The sequence below is a fragment of the Eumetopias jubatus genome, unplaced genomic scaffold (assembly GCF_037043125.1).
Source record: "Eumetopias jubatus isolate StellerSeaLion01/CBP00866 unplaced genomic scaffold, mEumJub1_p1.0 scaffold_13, whole genome shotgun sequence".
Classification (NCBI taxonomy): Eukaryota; Metazoa; Chordata; class Mammalia; order Carnivora; family Otariidae; genus Eumetopias; species Eumetopias jubatus.
The window spans coordinates 32,347,553-32,366,707 of record NW_028274819.1 but is presented as its reverse complement, the minus strand read 5'-3'; the positions used below and the strand labels follow the sequence as shown (position 1 = coordinate 32,366,707).

The 19,155-nt window shown below is 35.0% G+C and overlaps 1 protein-coding gene across 1 annotated transcript in view; it reads right to left on the bottom strand.

Moving 5' to 3' along the window:
- KIF18A (kinesin family member 18A) overlaps positions 1-19,155 on the bottom strand; it is a 79,883-nt gene that overhangs the window by 43,211 nt on the left and 17,517 nt on the right. The window contains exons 7-11 of the mRNA XM_028117706.2: positions 18,630-18,806; positions 16,540-16,614; positions 16,218-16,330; positions 11,394-11,556; positions 5,420-5,584 (exon numbers count right to left, since the gene is read on the bottom strand). Coding sequence (XP_027973507.1) covers positions 5,420-5,584; positions 11,394-11,556; positions 16,218-16,330; positions 16,540-16,614; positions 18,630-18,806 — 693 coding nt within the window. The remainder of the gene's footprint in view (positions 1-5,419; positions 5,585-11,393; positions 11,557-16,217; positions 16,331-16,539; positions 16,615-18,629; positions 18,807-19,155) is intronic.

Genomic DNA, 19,155 nt, shown 5'->3' with positions numbered 1-19,155 from the left:
AATGGTCTGAACATATTTGCCAAATATTCCATCTTTTTTCTTAAAAAAAAAATCCCTTCTTTAAATATTTCCCCTGATAATTTTATTCTTTTATCTTCTTGAATTACTTGTCTCTTAAAAAGACAAGCCTTGATTGTATAATTATATTAGTCAACAATAGGCCTTGACTAGCTTGTCATCTTTGGAAATCCAAGTTTACAATCTGAGTCTTTTCTTGTCTTGATACACTAATTATGGAATCTGATTGGAAGAACATGGTCTATTCAGAGAACTACATGTAGGTTAGTAATGGCTAAAGTGAAAATATAATGAGAGATTATATATAAAACTTGAGAGGTACTCAGACCTGGGAAATCATAACAGAGTTTATATTAAGGAGAAGGCACTGAAGAGTGATATGCTCAGAGTTACTTTTTAGAAAGCTCATTTTCATTATAGTGGAATTTGAATGGAAGCAAAAAGACCAAATGTACTAGTCCAATAATGGGGGGCAGGAGTCTGAATAAGGGTAGTGGCAGTGGGAGACAGAAAGAAGTGAATAGATTTGAGAGGTTAAGGGGTAGATAATGCAGAAAAGGTATAGAGAAAAGAGCACCAATTTGAAAGTGACAGTACTGGGTTTGTGTCCAGAGTTATATGACTGTAGGTAAGTCCTTTTGCAAAGTTATGCCTCTGTTTGCTTATATCAGCTGTGAAAATATCCATGGAAAAAAGAATTGAAAGTGAAATTAGGGTGGTAGGAATGGAAGCAGTTTTAATTTTATTGTTTTTTCAAATTATTTGTGATGAAATTCATTAAAAAAATGACTTAAAAATAAGTTCTAGGTTCACAGTCAGTCAGGTGTGAAAAAGTTTTCCTTAAGGGAGTTATAGAAGACAGATGGCTAGAAAAATTAAATCTGACCACATTGAAAAAAATGTAAATTTATTGAAAATAACCCAAACAATATTAGTTTATAAACCCAAACTTTATAAATGCTACTAAGTAGACAAAGAGGCAAAAACAAATTACCAATTATAATACTAATACTAAAAAGAATACTATAACACTTTTTAAATTGGGAGCTTATGGTAAATATGGGAATGCAAAGGCAAAGTAGTAAATTTCTACAATTGATTATTATTTTTTGCCTCTTTAATGCTAAATAAGTATTTCTGTAATTGGGATTGGGTTATAAATTAGAATTTTGATTATACAAATATAAGTATATTCTAAGTAAAGCTAGTGAGAAGTAAAAATACTGTAGTAATAACATTTTAAACTAGAAATACATGTACTAAAGTTTTAAGATAATGTACTAATGCCACTTGAACTATATACCTAAAAATGGTTAAAATGTTAGTTTGTTATATTTCACCAAATGCAAAGAATTTTTTAGACCCATCATGAGAAAGATTTTGCTCTATCATGGCAAAGGTAATAGTAATAAGGAGAACTAAGTAAAGAAATAAATAAAGAAAACTAAAGACTCTTGGGCACCTGGGTGGCTCAGTTGGTTAAGTGACTGCCTTCAGCTCAGGTCATGATCCTGGAGTCCCAGGATCGAGTCCCATATCGGGCTCCCTGCTCAGCAGGGAGTCTGCTTCTCCCTCTGACCCTACCCCCTCTAATGCTCTCTCTCTCTCTCTCATTCTCTCTCTCTCTCTCAAATAAATAAATAAAAATCTTAAAAAAAAAAACTAAAGACTCTTACTAGTTACTTTAAACCAAGATAAAAATAGTAAGTTACTGCCTATGTTCTCCTCTAGGATTTTGATGGATTCCTATCTCACATTGAGGTCTTTCATCCATTTTGAGTTTATCTTTGTGTATGGTATTAGAGAATGGTAGAGTTTCATTCTGCTGTATTTAGCTGCCCAATTTTCCCAGCACCATTTATTGAAGAGACTGTCTTTTTTCCATTGCATATTTTTTCCTGTTTTGTCAAAGATTATTTGACCATAGAGTTGAGGGTCCATATCTGGGCTCTCTATTCTGTCCATTGGTCTATATGTCTGTTTTTGTGCCAGTACCATGCTGTGGAAAGAGCCGAGATGCCCTTCAACAGACGAATGGATAAAGAAGATGTGGTCCATATATACAATGGAATATTACTCAGCCATCAGAAAGGATGATACCCAACTTTTACATCGACATGGATGGGGCTGGAGGAGATTATGCTAAGTGACATAAGTCAAGCAGAGAAAGTCAATTATCATATGGTTTCACTTATTTGTGGAACGTAAGGAATAGCACAGAGGACATTAGGAGAAGGAAGGGAAAAATGAAGGGAGGGGGAATCGGAGGGAGAGATGAACCATGAGAGACTATGGACTCCGGGAAACAAACTGAGGGTTCTAGAGGGGAGGAGCGTGGGGGGGATGGGTTAGCCTGGTGACGGGTATTAAGGAGGGCACGAATTGCATGGAGCACTGGGTGTTACATGCAAACAATGAATCATGGAACACTACATCAAAAACTAATGATGTACTATATGGTGACTAACATAACATTATAAAATTAAATTAAAAAATAATAAAATAAAATAATAAATAAATAAATAAATAAGGTAAAAAAATTTAACTCTAACCAAAATACTTGTCATTTTGACAACGATAGTCTTAAAAACGAGACTGCTTTAGGGGTGCCTGGGTGGCACAGTCGTTAAGCGTCTGCCTTCGGCTCAGGTCATGATCCCAGGGTCCTGGGATCGAGACCTGCATCGGGCTCCCTGCTCAGCCAGTAGCCTGCTTCTCCCTCTCCCACTCCCCCTGCTTGTGTTCCCTCTCTGACTGACTCTCTCTCTGTGTCAAATAAATTAATAAAATCTTTAAAAAAAAAAGAGACTGCTTTAGATATATGTCATCTCTAACAAATAAGTAAAACATATATAAGTGAAACTAAACCAAAAACTACTATAAACATTCAACACCTGTTGCCTTTCCAAGAGAATAGGCTCTTGTGCAGTGAATGAGAAACACGTACATGACCAGAACTATCAGCTGTTTTCTCCGAAAACTTTTCACTCAGAAGGTGGCTTGGGTATTCTGATAGGTGCTCTGATGGCAGTTGTTTCATTCTAGGACGAGCCTTTACAGCTTTAAACCTAGATAATCTCTAGTACAGTTCATTGATTAATCGTCTTTTTTCCTTACTACCTTTAAGTTATGTAAATATGTCTGTTCTGTCATCTTAACATGAATACAGTATTTTAAGAAAAGTGTTCTTTAGCTTTCTTCCAGAGTATTCTTAATGTACAAATGGAAAAATGACTTTAAAAAAGAGCAAAATTATATAAATGTGACCCCCAACCTCCCGTCTCCTAGCTTTTTGATCAGATTCTCAAAGGCATCAATGACCCAAAATGGTCAGAATCACTGTTCTGGAGGAAAAAGAGAAAATGTATTTTGTAATGCAGCTAACTCTTGCATTCCTTTTGTATACACCTTTCTTTGGCTATTGACATCCACGTTACAGATGTTTAGAATATTATTAAACTATTATTTTTCGACCATCTATTATGTGTTATGTGGTGCGAGGCCTTTGCATATAGCATTTCATTTAAATATATTTTGAAGATAAGAAATTAAGAGGAAAACAAAGTTAAACAACTTGTCCAAAGTCATACAGTTAGAGTTGGTATTCAACACAAATATTAAATAACAGAATGACTAATCACTCCAACTCCAAAGTCTATTTTTTTCCCAATATTTACATTCTCTCTGTAGGGAATATTCTAAAGTGCTTTATCAGTTAAATTTTACTATAAAATATTATTAAATTACACTTTGTACTATATTTAATATGTAATCTACTGACTGACTGTGATGCTTTCAGAAAGCTATTTTGAAGACTTCTAGAATTACTAAGGTGTAGATTAAGTTGTTGGCTCACCCTCAATAAATCTCTACACTAAAGAATTATTCAATCTTCATTTGTCTTTGGTTTTCTTCTTAGGAAACAGGGTATCTGCTGCTTGCTGCTCATCACTCCTTTCGCTACCTTGACCGTCATCATTGACTGCTCCTGCTAGTCTTCTCCCTCCCTAGTCTGAGCTTTAACACTAAAAGGATGGCCATTTATAGCGACTGCTAGCCAGCCAGAGAATGCATTCCCCTAGTCATGATGCACTGGATAATAACTTTTCAATTACAACAAAAAAATTGTTATCTTTAAATATTAACCATTACAACCTGCATTCATTTGCTACTGAATATATTATACTTATTTTACCTGTATTGACAATCAGTCTAGTGCTTTTTTGAAATTTGAAACTTCCAGAGGACTAGATACCAATTAGCTAATACACAATATTGAAATTCAGAAAAGCATCATCAAAATAAAGACTCAGACACTCCTCCTTTTAAAAAAAAGAGTGCAATGAAGTTATTCTTTTAAAAAGTAACTGGTATTTGGATCAAAATTAGTTACTTTGTAGCAGGTGTCTACTTATTGCTTATGCCATATTCATTTTCCCCTCCTTTCTTATTAAGAAAACTCTAATTGTTCAGGGTGATAATGTATCCAGCAAAAACATTCACCTTTCCATATTCCTATTCATATTTCCATATTCCATATTCCATGGCTAGGGATAGCCATGTGACAATTCTAGTCAATAAGATACGTCTGCTAGGAATTTCTGGAAAAGCTTTTACTCTCCCAAGACTTCCCCACTTTCTTTCTCTCTTCCTCTTCTGGCCTAAGTGTGAACTTGAGACTAAAGATGGAATAATGATATGGCAACTATGAAATGACAAGTGTAACAATGACACTGATGACATTTTGGAGGTGCTATATTAGGAATAAACTTCATATTCTCAAGACTTATTGTTAAGGGAGCAAAATATAGTCCTGACTGGTAAAGGCAATAAATAAAGTCATATTTCTGTAACCATGTGGATAAACACAATTCTTATCTGATTCAGCCATTAACCACCATTACCCATCACTACTCTTTATAATCTTTTGCCATTCTAGATGGAATATCTTCAGTTTAGTACATATATGCACACACACACACAACTTTCAAATCAGCTTTTGTTAGCTATGATACAAGTAAGGGTGACCAGGTTTAAAACTATTTTTCCACAAAACCTCGAGTATTAAAACAAACTGAAATTACCTAAATGATGAATCCTCAAGTACAGTTTGATTACTTTATTCTAACTTAAGAGATATCTCATCAAAGGATGTAATCGCTGAAGAATAACTTTACTTAAAAGAACTTTACTCTTCAGAAAGTACAGAAAAGGCAAATTTATTGGGTAATTACAGAGGAGAAGGTAAAATGAGTAAAGGTAAATGGTAAAATAAGACAACTAAATCTCAAAGAGATGGAACAATAGTTGTCTTATGAGAGATATATACCCAATGACAAAGACAATGGGTTTAAAGAGCTCAGTTCTCACAAATGAATCTGAATACATAAACAATTCCTACCTTTGGAATATGACCATTTTGACCTAAGAGTTCCATTTCAGTCCTTACACGATGGAGCCAATTAGTATTCTCATCAAATTGCTTTAATTCCTCCTCTCTTTTCTTCTCTAGGTAGCAGCGACGAGTTTTCAACATTGCAAGTCTATGATCTCGTTTGCAAGTAGCCTGAAAAACAATGCATTTAATAGCTTAATTTTTGTGATATTTGATGTATGTGATATTAGTAAAGTAATAAATTTTCTCATAAGGGTGCAACTGTAGTCTATTACGTTAGGCTATACTTTTGTACTTAAAGCTATTTCCCCTTTGAAATCTCCATAATACTCCTGCTTGCAGGAAAATAGGAAATTGAGCTGTGAGTCATTTTTATAAAATTACATGTTGCGAGTTTATGGCTTTAAGAATTACAACAGCCAAACTGAAGACTGTAGCTTTGTGTATGTGCGTGCGCACACTAAAATACATTCCTTTAAATGCCGCATTTGAAAAGTTCATACAAGGTCTGATAATTGCCATGATTTCTTTACTCAGATCAAAGCAGATGCACGTCCTACTCTTTCCTCTCCTCCAACCTGAAGATGGGAAGAAATAACTCTGCTCTGATTTTGCCTACAATGCCTGTAGATAGGCCGGTGCAAGTGTTAGAAAATAGAGCTTATATCAGAGTGCTCATAAATATCTGATCTTACCTGATGGTTGGCTCAGGATCCATAATGGGTATTCTGAATATTTTTGGTATTTTATGTAGGCATGAATCTGGCCTTTTGATTTCTTATCCCAACGGTCTTGCACACTATCACGGGAACTGTGAGCTGAACAGCTTGATCTCTTTGGGTTATTTGAAAACAGATACTGAACTAAAAAATCATCAGATATGATGGCTGGACTTGAAATAATAGACCCCCAAATTAGAAAAAAGCACCTGTAGCTGGTTTTGGAAGTAGGGAACTATATGAAAGAAAAAAAGAGCAGGGACTACCTTGAACTTGGTCAAAGACCTCTTTAAAAGCTAAGTCCTTCTTCCTTACTATATTTTATAAAACATGTATTAAAATTTTGGGGAAAAGCCAGGCATTAGAGAAATTTGCTAAAATGTGAAACAATATAACTCTTCTCACTACCTCGTCTTGTTTGCTTTAGAAAACATAATTATTTTTCATTAAAGTGTTACTTATGTTATGCAATGAGCTACTGGTTTTAAAATTAATTAATACATAAATATATTTTTATAAGTTTCAGTTTGAGTATTTCATATAGGAATATTGGTAGATGGAATTCATATGAATAAAAGCTCTTTTAGGTCCTAAATATTTTTTTTTAAAGAGTAAGGGGTCCTGAGACCTGAAGTTTAGACCCACTACTATAACAGAAGGTAGGATATGTAGCCTCTTGACTTTCTTCTGCTATTCAGGAGGTGTGGAAACTTAGGCAAGTTAATCTCAGTGGATCTTTAGTCACCTCATCTGAAAATGAACATAAAAGTATTGTACCTGCCTGAAGGAAGACAGTTAAATCAAATTATCTTTACTTTGCTTTAACATTTATAAATGTTGTAGGAACTCTTAGAAACCAGGGCAGGAAATGCTCTAAGGCTCTCATGGCAGCTAATATTTAATACCAAAAGTTTTTAACTGAAAACCTCCAAAAGTATGTTTTTGAGTTTTTACTTCTAAATGTCCATCAATGGGTACCTGGTTGGCTCAGCTGGTTAAGTGTCCAACTCTTGATTTCGGCTCAGGTTGTGATCTCACAGTCTTGCTCTGCGCTCAGTGTGGAGTCTGCTTGAGATTCTCTTTCTCCCTCTGCCCCTCCCTCCTTCACGTGCACACACTCTCTCTCTCAAAATAAACAGAATCTTTAAAAAAAAAAAAGTCCATCAAGTGGATCCTTTATGATGGTTCTCTAGGGGGACATTTTCCATCAGGGTATTCCTACTGAATCACTGTTCTGAAATAAATAGCAAATAAGTGTCTGGGGATAAATGCTAAAATATGCATGTTAAACCCTGACATTAAAGCAAATGCTTCCCATTAAGGTTTCAAAAGAGCTTTATATATTTTATTAACAAAATCCCTGGAACATCACAAAACTTCTTGAGTGAGAACAGACAAATAATTCTAAAATTTAGGTGTTACTACTGCTTTGTGCAAAAGGACCGCTAACATAGTAAACTCATTATTTGGCTAAAAATATTTTGCAGATTACCTTTATATGGCCATAAAAATCACCCAAGAGCTTCACTTTAATTCTAATCTCAGAGTCTATCCTGTAGAACCATTTATGTCTGAGTCAATGTTATGAGATTCTTTTAGCGCTTCTGATAATAAACCACTTTTGGACAGGATCCAAGACAGATATAAAATTCCTTGCCCTAGCAGGCAATTTAGTAAAACTATAGTTTGATACTTTAGCATGTAAAAAACAAAACAAAAACTGCCACCAACAAAAACACCTCAATCTCTATAGATGTCTTCCTATGTTTGTCAGTAATTTAATTACAACCAATACACTTGAGGTTTTATCTCCATTGCTTACCTAGTCTCATAAGAATAGCTATAAGAATTGGAATTTGTAGACTGAAATGACGAAAAGTAAGAAATCCTAAAAGGCAAGTAGGTCGAAAAAAGGCTATTAAGCAGAATACAGATGCAAACAGAAAATATTTTTTAAAAACCCAGCCAAACCCATTATCCTACTCTTGTCTTAATAAGTACTCATATTTTTGATGTCAATCAAATCTTATTAAAGTGGTTTTTAAAAAAGGCATTTTCAATAAGATAAGGCATAATAAATGCATACTCAGTAAGTAAATTACTAATTTTGATAGTATAGTTTAATAGCTACTGATAAACTGTCATCAATGATATATTAATGAATACTTTATGATTAATTTCTTAGCATATCATACTCTGCAATTTCATAGTCTGAGAAAAAACTGAAATGCTAGTTTTTTAAAGCACTTTAAAATTTGATGGCTTTCAGACATTAAAAAAATGTAAAAAAAATAAAATTTTTATATATAATTATTACTTATGGGAAGGTAGGTAAAGGAGAAACACATTTTGGGGTGGTGGTCTAAGAGGATCAGAAAATTATTTATAAGAGACAGCTTTTTAATAAGTAATATGCAAATGTATCTTACGTACTACCTGTGTAACTAATTTCAAAAAATAAATAAAAATAAAATTAAGCTTATCACCAATGAACAACAAAACTGGGGGGAACAATTATTAAAATGTTTACTTTTCTGCTCTTTGGTGATCTGGAGTTGCATACATCCAGGTTTACATTATTTTTTATCCTGCTTAGATCTGTTTTTTTTTTTTTTTTAGATTTTATTTATTTGACAGAGAGACACAGCGAGAGATGGAACACAAGCAGAGGGAGTGGGAGAGGGGGAAGCACGCTTCCCAGAGTAGAGAGGGAGCGGGGAGCCTGATGCGGGGCTCGTTCCCAGGACCCTGGGATCATGAACCTGAGCCAAAGGCAGATGCTTAACAACCGAGCCACCCAGGCGCCCCAGATCTCCTGTTTCTTGAACTTACATCTTATTGACATTTGATTAGTCCTAGAAAATTCTAAGCCTGAAACTTTGCATATTATCCTTTCCCCTTTTGCATTAATATACCTCCTTCAGAATAACTATTAGAAGAATGCATGCAGGGCGCCTGGGTGGCTCAGTCATTAAGCGTCTGCCTTCAGCTCAAGTCATGATCCCAGGATCCTTGGATTGAGCCCAGCATCTCGGGCTCCCTGCTCAGTGGGAAGCCTGCTTCTCCCTCTCTTGCTCCCCCTGCTTGTGTTCCCTCTCTCACTGTCTCTCTATCAAATAAATAAATAAAATCTTAAAAAAAAAAAGAATGCATGACTTTTCAGTTTGTCCTTCATGCAACATCTTGTTCACATTTGCTATCTTTTTATCCTATATTTGATATGATTTCCTCAGGTCTCCCAACTCCCAGAATTAGTCTCTTCAGCTTATCTAACACACAAAAAAGGATAGAAATAATAGGCTCTGGAATCAACTTGCCTGAGTTCAAATCAGAGGTCTGACATCTACGAGCTGTGTGACCCTGAGCAAGATGACTTCTCTGTGCTCAGGTTTCCTCATCTTAATTATGAGAATAATATTACATTTCTCATAGGGTTTTTTTTTTTTTTAAGATTTTATTTATTTATTTGACAGAGAGAGACACAGCGAGAGAGGGGGCAAAGGCAGGGGGAGTGGGAGAGGGAGAAGCAGGCTTCCCACCAAGCAGAGAGCCCGATGCGGGGCTGGATCCCAGGACCCCGGAATCATGACCTGAGCCGAACAGAGACATTTAACGACTGAGCCACCCAGGCGCCCCTCTCATAGGGTTTTCTGAGAATTGAGTTAATGCATGTAAAGTATTTAAAACACTACCTAGTATTGTACCTATAAAGTGAACTTCCATTTTTTTATATTTACTTTTTTTTAAGATTTTATTTATTTGAGAGAGAGAATGAGATAGAATGAGCATGAGGGGGGGAGGGTCAGAGGGAGAAGCAGACTCCCTGCTGAGCAGGGAGCCCGATGTGGGACTCGATCCTGGGACTCCAGGATCATGACCTGAGCCAAAGGCAGTCGCTTAACCAACTGAGCCACCCAGGCGTCCCTAAAGTGAACTTTTAAACTTCAGTGAATAAATCTTTAATTTCTGGAAATTTCATTTTTTTTGTATGTTTTCTTTTTGTGTGTTTTCTTTTTGTATGTTCTTTTGATGTTGAATTCCTTTATCATTAATTCCTTCTTTGACATCTTTAGTCTTTTTTATAGTTTTTATCAGATTGCTCAAGTGTTTGAAATTTTGGGAAATCTGTCATTATTTGCCAAATCTGCTGACTTGATTATGGTGGACTGTTTCACCATGTGCTTTTTAAATTTTGAACAGTGGGTTCTCATTAGTGATTTGAACTGAGGGTCTGTTTCACTGGGCTGATTCTGTATTGCTCTGCCCAGTTCCCCAAAGATTATTGCTGCTCTGATACCATTTTCTATGTTAATTTCTCACTTTAAGGATTTACTAAATAAAACACATGGATTATAAAAGTTCAAACCGCAAATCCTTGGAAAGAATATCTATAATGGCAGTCTTTAACATCTTTTTTTTTTCCTTTTGAAATTTTTTTGGAGCCCAACACAGGTGTGAACTCACGACCCTGAGATCAAGACCTGAGCTGAGATCAAGAGTCAGACACTTAACCAACTGAGCCACCCAGGCGCCCCAACAGTTAGTCTTTAAGTGAAACTTTTTCTTACCCTAGGCATGGTTCCTTATCTTTCCATGCTGATTGGGAAGATGTTTCTTCATGGCGTACTACCAATATGAAGAGTACAGGCCTCTGAGGTTCCCAGTTTTATGTAGGGTCTGCCATTTTTAACACCCTGTCTCCCTTGGGTCCCTTACCTAAGAACTGGTGTACATCAAGGGTAGGATACTGGGAGAGGTCTGCGTGTGTGGAGGGAGGGAGGGCAGTGTACTACTGCATGAAATAATAAAAATGAGTAAAAGATGGTCTGCCTTTCTAAGCACCATGCAATGGAAATTCTAACAATGTCAGTGATAAAATATTCTTTCCTGGAAAAAAAGATCTGCGATTGGTCTAAGTTGTAAATTATTGCCTACATCCGGGGTTTACCGCTCCCACTGTCCCACCTTTGGTACCCAACAGTGAGGGTGTTAACTTCATGTTAAGTGTTCCATCAACCCTCACAGAAGCAACAATTGCAATTGAGATTTTGTTTTATTTGGTTTCCTTTTTCTTTCTGACACTTAGGAATTTAATTTTCTGTCTTGCACACTTAACTACGAATTTAAAACAATGTTTGATACATTTCCTCCAGCATTTCCAGGTGTTTGTAGTGAATGGGTAATTAAATAACATTATCTATCACATTTATAGAATTAGAAGTCCCTATGTGTTTACATGTCTAAAATTTAATTATAAATACCTTTTCTACTTTGTCTTCAGAACACATCATTTCAATTTGCTTGTGGCACTGTTGTTGATAGAATGATTTAAGTTCATTTTCTTTTAGTAACATTTCCAACTTCAGATATTCTTGCCTAATTTCTTCTCGATTCTGGAACAAGCAGTTCAGAATTTCTTGAAATCTACCAAATATAAAACACATTATAGAATCTGACTAATTTTTTTTTAATATTTTATTTATTTATTTGACAGAGAGAGACACAGTGAGAGCGGGAACACAAGCAGTGGGAGTGGGAGAGGGAGAAGCAGGCTTCCTGCTGAGCAGGGAGCCCGATGTAGGGCTCGATCCCAGGAGCCCAGGATCATGACCTGAGCCGAAGGCAGACGCTTAATGACTGAGTCACCCAGGCGCCCCAGAATCTGACTAATTTTGTGAAATAAATTTATTTAACAAATAAATGAACAAAAGAATATATATCACTCATAGAATTAGACTCAATGACAAACAGCAAATAGGCTAGTGACTGTTTCCTACTAAATTACAAAAATGTTTGGAAAAGGATATTAACTTCATTTTTACTGTATTCTTTTTCTTCTCCAAGGAAGATCATATTATTAAAAAATGTAGGTATTATAAGGTCTCTCTATGTAAGTCATAATTATATAGCTCATACTCTATTTTGTCTATGCAATCCAGCTACTTAGCAGAAATAAAATATTATGTTTGTAGGAAAAGGATGATAATTTGAACCTGTACAATCCCAATTAAAAGGCCCCCAAAGCAACACAGTACTGTGTGTTGTTTTGATTTTGGCTAACTGTGAAGAAATAAGCAGCGGGTGGCATAATCATATGGTGCCTCCATGGCCCCCTAGGGAAAGTGAGATAGCCAGGTTTTAGTTTTAGAATTTGTTACAGTGAAAACACACCATACGGTTAGGTACCCCCTACAGCCTGGCTAAGAGTCAGCTGACACTGCCAGGACCCAAAACAACCAAGTTTGCAATGTGGTAAACCTAGAAAAGCCACTCTGGTGTCTTTCCTCCAAAGGGCGATGAAGATTTGGAGAATCAAAGTTGGGGGATTTGACTCAATCTCCTCCAGATGCATAAAGACCTCAAGCTCAAAAAAATCTATGCAAGGTTCCTAAAAGGAACCTGCAATTCTGTATCCTCCAGGGTCAGCAGAACATTGGTCACAGCAATATTCTGATTTTATAAATATATACTTATATTTTTAAATCACAGATCAGGTCTGACCTACAGTAACAGTATGAACAGTCATATACAAAGCTCTCGAAAAACTGTGAAGCCTTTAAAATAAAACTGTAACAAATTATATGCATTTAAAAATAAATATTCTTCAGCCAAAATTTTAGATATATTTGTAAGGATCTGTGGCAAAAACACTGCCAATTTACGTCAGGAGTTCTTAATGAAACTCTATTGGGAATGACTATAAACCACAATACATCGACTTTACTGCAGTTCTGTCAAACTGATAAATATTTCAGAGGAAGTATGTATGGACATTGCAATTTCACTGTATTATATTACAACACGCTAATGCCAGTAAATGAATTGATAAGTTATCTTTAGTTATTCTCAAAGATAATTTCTTAGGACAGAGTTAAATATTTGTCAATTTTGTGATTTTGTAGTCAAGACTTATTTTAGTTGGTGGGGTTTACCGATTAGGATGGAAGAAAAGGAAGTACCAAAGATTTCTAGAGATCTCCATTAAAAAAAAAAAAAATCTATCATTTTAAAACAGTAAAGAGTACTAAGGGATTGACTAATAACTATTTTCTAGTCATTTAAAACATTCAACTAACTAGTAATAAAAATCTTTGCCTATAATTTTAGGTGATACATGGTGATTATTAAATTCTACACAATTTTCTTGATACAGTCACAAGTGAGGTTTTATAATTACTCTGTATAAAGAACAACTGTACTTTCTTTTTATGATTTCTTCTTGGATATTATCTTTCCTTTTTTTAAAATTTTTTTAAAAGATTTTACTTGTTTATTTGACAGAGAGGGAGAGAGAGCACAAGTAGGCAGAGCAGGAGGCAAAGGGAGAGGGAGAAGCAGGCTTCCTGCTGAGGGAGCCTGATGCGGGGCTCGATTGAGGGAAAATGACAAAGGCTATGGGGTATATAATCTGATATTTACAGCTTCTTTATAATATACAAGGAAATTATGCTAAATAATATGTTGAACAAATTAAAACTCTAAAGTTTTTACTGTTTTTTTTTTCCTAGCTCAGGCCATCTCCCTCTTGAATCATTTTATCAGAAGGAAAGGTTCAATGACTTGAAGCCATCAACTGCAGAAAAGTCTAAGATTTTTTTTTTTAATTTTAAAGATTTTATTTATTTATTTGAGAGAGAGAATGAGAGATAGAGAGCACGAGAGGGAAGAGGGTCAGAGGGAGAAGCAGACTCCCCGCTGAGCAGGGAGCCGATGCGGGACTCGATCCCGGGACTCCAGGATCATGACCTGAGCCGAAGGCAGTCGCTCAATCAACTGAGCCACCCAGGCGCCCAAGTCTACTAAGATTTTAACTGGTAACTAGATCTGGTTAAATAGCGCTGAACAATTCCATGCAAGCAATAAGTCCAAGTTTGAGCAGCTGGTGACTTCTTTAATTTTCTTTAAATTTGTTTTTAAACTTGCATCAACAAAAGAATATCTGGTTGCATGTCGGTCAATCCCACATTTGATTAATAAAATGAAAACTAACAACTAATAATATGTCAGTTAAAAGCTTTCTTTGATAAGGTAAACTGTGTAACAAGGAATAACTTTCACTTCATTTATTTTTTAAAAGTCACTGTAAGTGACTGGGTGGCTCAGTCAGTTAAGCGACTGTCTTCGGCTCAGGTCATGATCCCAGGGTCCTGGGATTGAGCCCCGCATCAGGTTCCCTGCTCAGCAGGAAGCCTGCTTCTCCCTCTGCCTCTGCTGCTCCCCCTGTTTGTGCACTCTGTCGCTCACTCTCTCTCTCTAATAAATAAATAAATAAAATCTTTTTAAAAAAATAAAAAAAAGTCACTGTAAGATTGGTGGGATATAACAAAAAGCATCATAAATGTAACAATTTTATTTTGACAAGGGGTTGTTGGAGGGATTAACAAGAAAATAACCTAAATATTTTAGAAAATTTCCAGCATAAACAGAGCTCTGGTACTATAACAATATATAGGTCAACTTTATGCTATATGAAAAACTGATTGTCATTGATAGAAATAACTGTTTAATTACCTCTTTAAGATATTTGTAAAATAGCACAGTATGGAAGAAAAAGATTAATATTTGAAGGAGATGATTTATAGTTCTTGCCTTATCTTTGAGAAAACAATATCCCAATTCAAATTTCAAAGGATTGTTGGAGTGATCAGATTAATATGGGCCTAAAAATCATCAAAAACTATAAAGCCATCTACAAAACTAAAGCATTATTATCAGAAGTATTAATCACTTAGCATTTGGGGTCAACTGAGTCAAAAAAACATTTTTTTCAAATTAAGGATATTTTATGTAAACTTCAATATACAAATCCAAATTTAAAAAAAGGTGTTGTATCTGAAACTAGGTTGAAAGTCACCATTCACTAGTCTTCCTTATGTATATCAAGACTGCTATAAACTCTAGAGTTCCAAAACAGTGTGAATAGTCATTGGTTTAAGTTGTGGTTAGTTTTTCATACTAGTGATAACAGAACATTGGCTCTGGAGAATGTAAAATAAGTTTAACTTCACTGAACTTTAATCAATTTGGACAGATTCCTTTATTACAAGACCTCTCAGAGCCTTTAATAAACTGACATACTTTGGAAAACATCTAGATTCCTTAAATAAGAAGTAATTTCCAAATTTGTTTGATCCAGGAATTTCTTATTGCCTTCTTAGAACTACTCACAGCTTTTGAACTAGTATTCCATTGGGACAATTTGGAAAAATTACCTGAACTGCTTAGGGGAAAAGTACTTGTGAATATTGTATTAACAACTTTCTTTTTTAAAAATTCACCTGCTAAAAAGCTTAGTGGGAATCTATCAAAATTCTATATGAATTTATATCACTGAGAGATGTCCCTTCAAATAATTAACTAAACAAACTAAATACATGAATTATTAGAGTTATACACAGTCAAGAAAAGGTAGATAAAATTTATATGAATTATACGAATAATGATATTATGCCAGATTAGACTGCCTAAATGTTTGTTACCCAAAATTCCTATGTTGAAACCTAACATGCAAGGTGAAGGTATCAGGAGGTGGGGCCTTTGGGAGGTAATCAGTTCATGAGGGCAGAACCCCGCCCCCACCGTGGATGAGATTAGTAACCTTAAAAAGAAGCTCCCAGAGTCCATATGAAGATTCAAGGATTGAAATCTTCAGCTTGAAAGAAATGCCTTCACCCAGCTATGCCAGCCCCCTGATCTTGGGACTTCCAATCTCCAGAACTACGAGAAATAATTTTGTTTGTTTGTTTTGGTTATAAGAGAGCAGTCTGTGATATTTTGTTACAGCAGCCTGAATGGAATAAGACACCTGAGAAGAAAAATATGAAAACTGCTGAAAAACTAATTTCTTAAGTGCCATAATTGGCCTTACTTTCTCCATCTTATACCTAAGTCCTGGTATAATCACAATCACATATTAAAATGATCTGATCTCCAAAGTGTGAAAAATATAAAGAGCAGTAGTCAGTGGCTTCCTGAATTCAGTTGAGAATATACAAAGACATACAACAAATGATAATAACATAAAATATCTGACTAAATTTTAAAACCATAAAATCCTTAAAATGAGATCTTAATGTCTTTTTTACCTCTCAATTTCTTTTTCCTGAGGGTTTGAAATCATTAATTTTGCTTTGTTATTTTCATCAGTAAGGGCTTTCTGTTCTTCATAGGCTTTTAGTTTTTCTTTTAACATTAAGATCTAGTAGAGAGAGACACTAGTTAAATTACAAATTATTTATCTCTATTATACGTGGTTACAGAAAAATTTTAGCTGTGAAAAATAACTGAACATGCCAGATTTTCAACTGTAATAGGAAAAAACGTCAAATTTTTAGGCAATTAAGTTTGCAAAATCCCATAAATGAGGAACTAAGGGAAATTAGCATAAAATGTAAAGAATAGACATACCTCTTCCTTCTGCTCATTACAGATCTTTACATACTGAGTTATATGATTGTCGAGGTTAAGAACATTGCTCTTCAACTGTTAAAAAGATAGAAATTATGATTGCAGAGATAATCACATAATTATATATACAAAAAATGGCATATTCTTATTCAGTTCCATGAATTCAGAATTTGTGACAATTATAATCATGTGACAATCACGATGAATTATACTTATGTTCAAAATCTATAACAAGAGGATATGCTGAGCACATTTATAAAATAAGTAAAATTATAAAGAAATTGTCTTACTATCTGAGAAAAGGTACTTTTAAGAACTTACAAAGTATTCTTCACATAATTAAAATTGTCCACTTTCTTTTTCCTCTGACTTCTAAGAAATTTAGAGATAATTTTAAGTTTCAACAATTTCTAAGTTCATTAGTTTTTAATGAGTTCTTATTACATTTTATCCTTTTTATAATTGTATGGGCTCCTTGGCAGCTATGGAATAGTGGAAAGAATATCAACCATAAGTTCAAATACTTGATTTCGAGGCCCTGTCCACTTTTCACTTAACTGATTTAGAATTTGGTACTTAAAATTCTGAGCATGGGATTCCTCAACTATAAAGTAGAGCCTTCCTCAGTGGGTTGCTGTAAGGACTACATAAAAAACGTGTGAAAAGCTTTGCATTCCCATAGAGAATATCCTTTTCCAATTAATTATATAGAGTATATGAACATTTCTTTAAGAAAGACAGTAACAGTGTGGGGGTTCCTCAAAAAATTAAAAATAGACCTACCCTATGACCCAGCAATTACACTACTGGGTATTTACCCCAAAGATACAGATGTAATGAAAAGAAGGGCCATATGCACCCCAATGTTCATAGCAGCAATGTCCACAATAGCCAAACTGTGGAAAGAGCTGAGATGCCCTTCAACAGATGAATGGATAAAGAAGATGTGGTCCATATATACAATGGAATATTACTCAGCCATCAGAAAGGATGAATACCCAACTTTTACACCAACATGGATGGGACTGGAGGAGATTATGCTAAGTGACATAAGCCAAGCAGAGAAAGTCAGTTATCATATGGTTTCACTTATTTGTGGAACATAAGGAAGAGCATGGAGGACATTAGGAGAAGGAAGGGAAAAATGAAGGGAGGGGGAATCGGAGGGAGAGATGAACCATGAGAGACTATGGACTCCGAGAGACAAACTGAGGATTTTAGAGGGGAGGGGGGGTGTGGGGGGATGGGTTAACCTGGTGATGGGTATTAAGGAGGACACTGCTTGGAGCACTGGGTGTTACATGCAAACAATGAATCATGGAACACTTCATCAAAAACTAATGATGTAATGTATGGTGACTAACATAAAAAAAAAAGACAATAACCCTCTCATCTTCATACAGTGAGAGTAGCAGAGGGGTAAACAGCAGGAGAAGCCATCACACCACTTAAACTCTTGGTTTTTTCTGACCCTGAGATCCTGCAATTTTAAAAATACATCACGGTTGACATATTTTTTTAATCACCCCAAATTACTGGCAAAAATACTGACCTAACCAATCATTATTATATGGTTAGAGCTATATAGAGATTGGTTACATCAATATCATTAATTATTTTAAAAGGGCTATTTACTTTATAAACTGAGGCAGATACATCTATTTTACAGATGAAGTACTGAGGCTTGGAGAGATTACCTAACATATCCAAGGTTTTCAGGTAGCAAGGGTTGGTGCTAAGTTAAAGCAGATAACATTATCTCTGGCTGTAACAAATGTGCTAAAGCTCTGACCAATTATTCCAGTGTGCCATCAAAATATCATGTGCCATGATGTGAAAAAGGTTAGGGAGAAAGGCACTAAAGCATCCTAGGTCCCAAAAGACTAAATAACAGTATCTATTATATATGTAATCAAGGTGCTTAATGGTTTAATTGTCCAAGTTAATGCTCAATTAACCAAGCTAATAAAGACATTTCTAACCGTTTGCTAATCCTTAGTAAAAATACAACTCTAATTAACATTTTTTAAAGTTATAAAAATAGTATACATCCAATGCCCTTACAACAAAGGCAGACTAAACATACTTACAGAAGATTTAATGTCCTTTGCACGGTTAGCATACTTAAGAGTGTTATATGTGTCATCGTAGAACACAGAGGAAGGACTAACAGCAGCTATCATTATAGTTTGACAGTTTCCTCCAAGAGAATCCTTTAACAAGCGAGTGAGCTTACTATTTCTGTAAGGAATATGCGGATTCTTTCTCTGAAAGAACAAAAAAAAGAATTCTTATGTCATTTTCCACATTTAAATTCAAACCTGCTATCACTTCACTCTAAGAGTTTAAGCACTGCCCAACTTTGCCCAGACTTATGATATAATTGGTGATCGAAATGATGATAATGAATCTTATGGAACTACTGAGTGAATATATAAAACAAATATACTACTTAAAGATTATATTCCCATCTAAATAAATATAAACTTTAGTTAATAAAAAAAATCAATATTGGTTAATCAGTTGTGGTAAGTATACCAGTATAAATAAATGTGAGATGTTAACAACTGGGAAAACTGAGTGTGGGGTATATTTAACAAAACCTTTCCATATTAA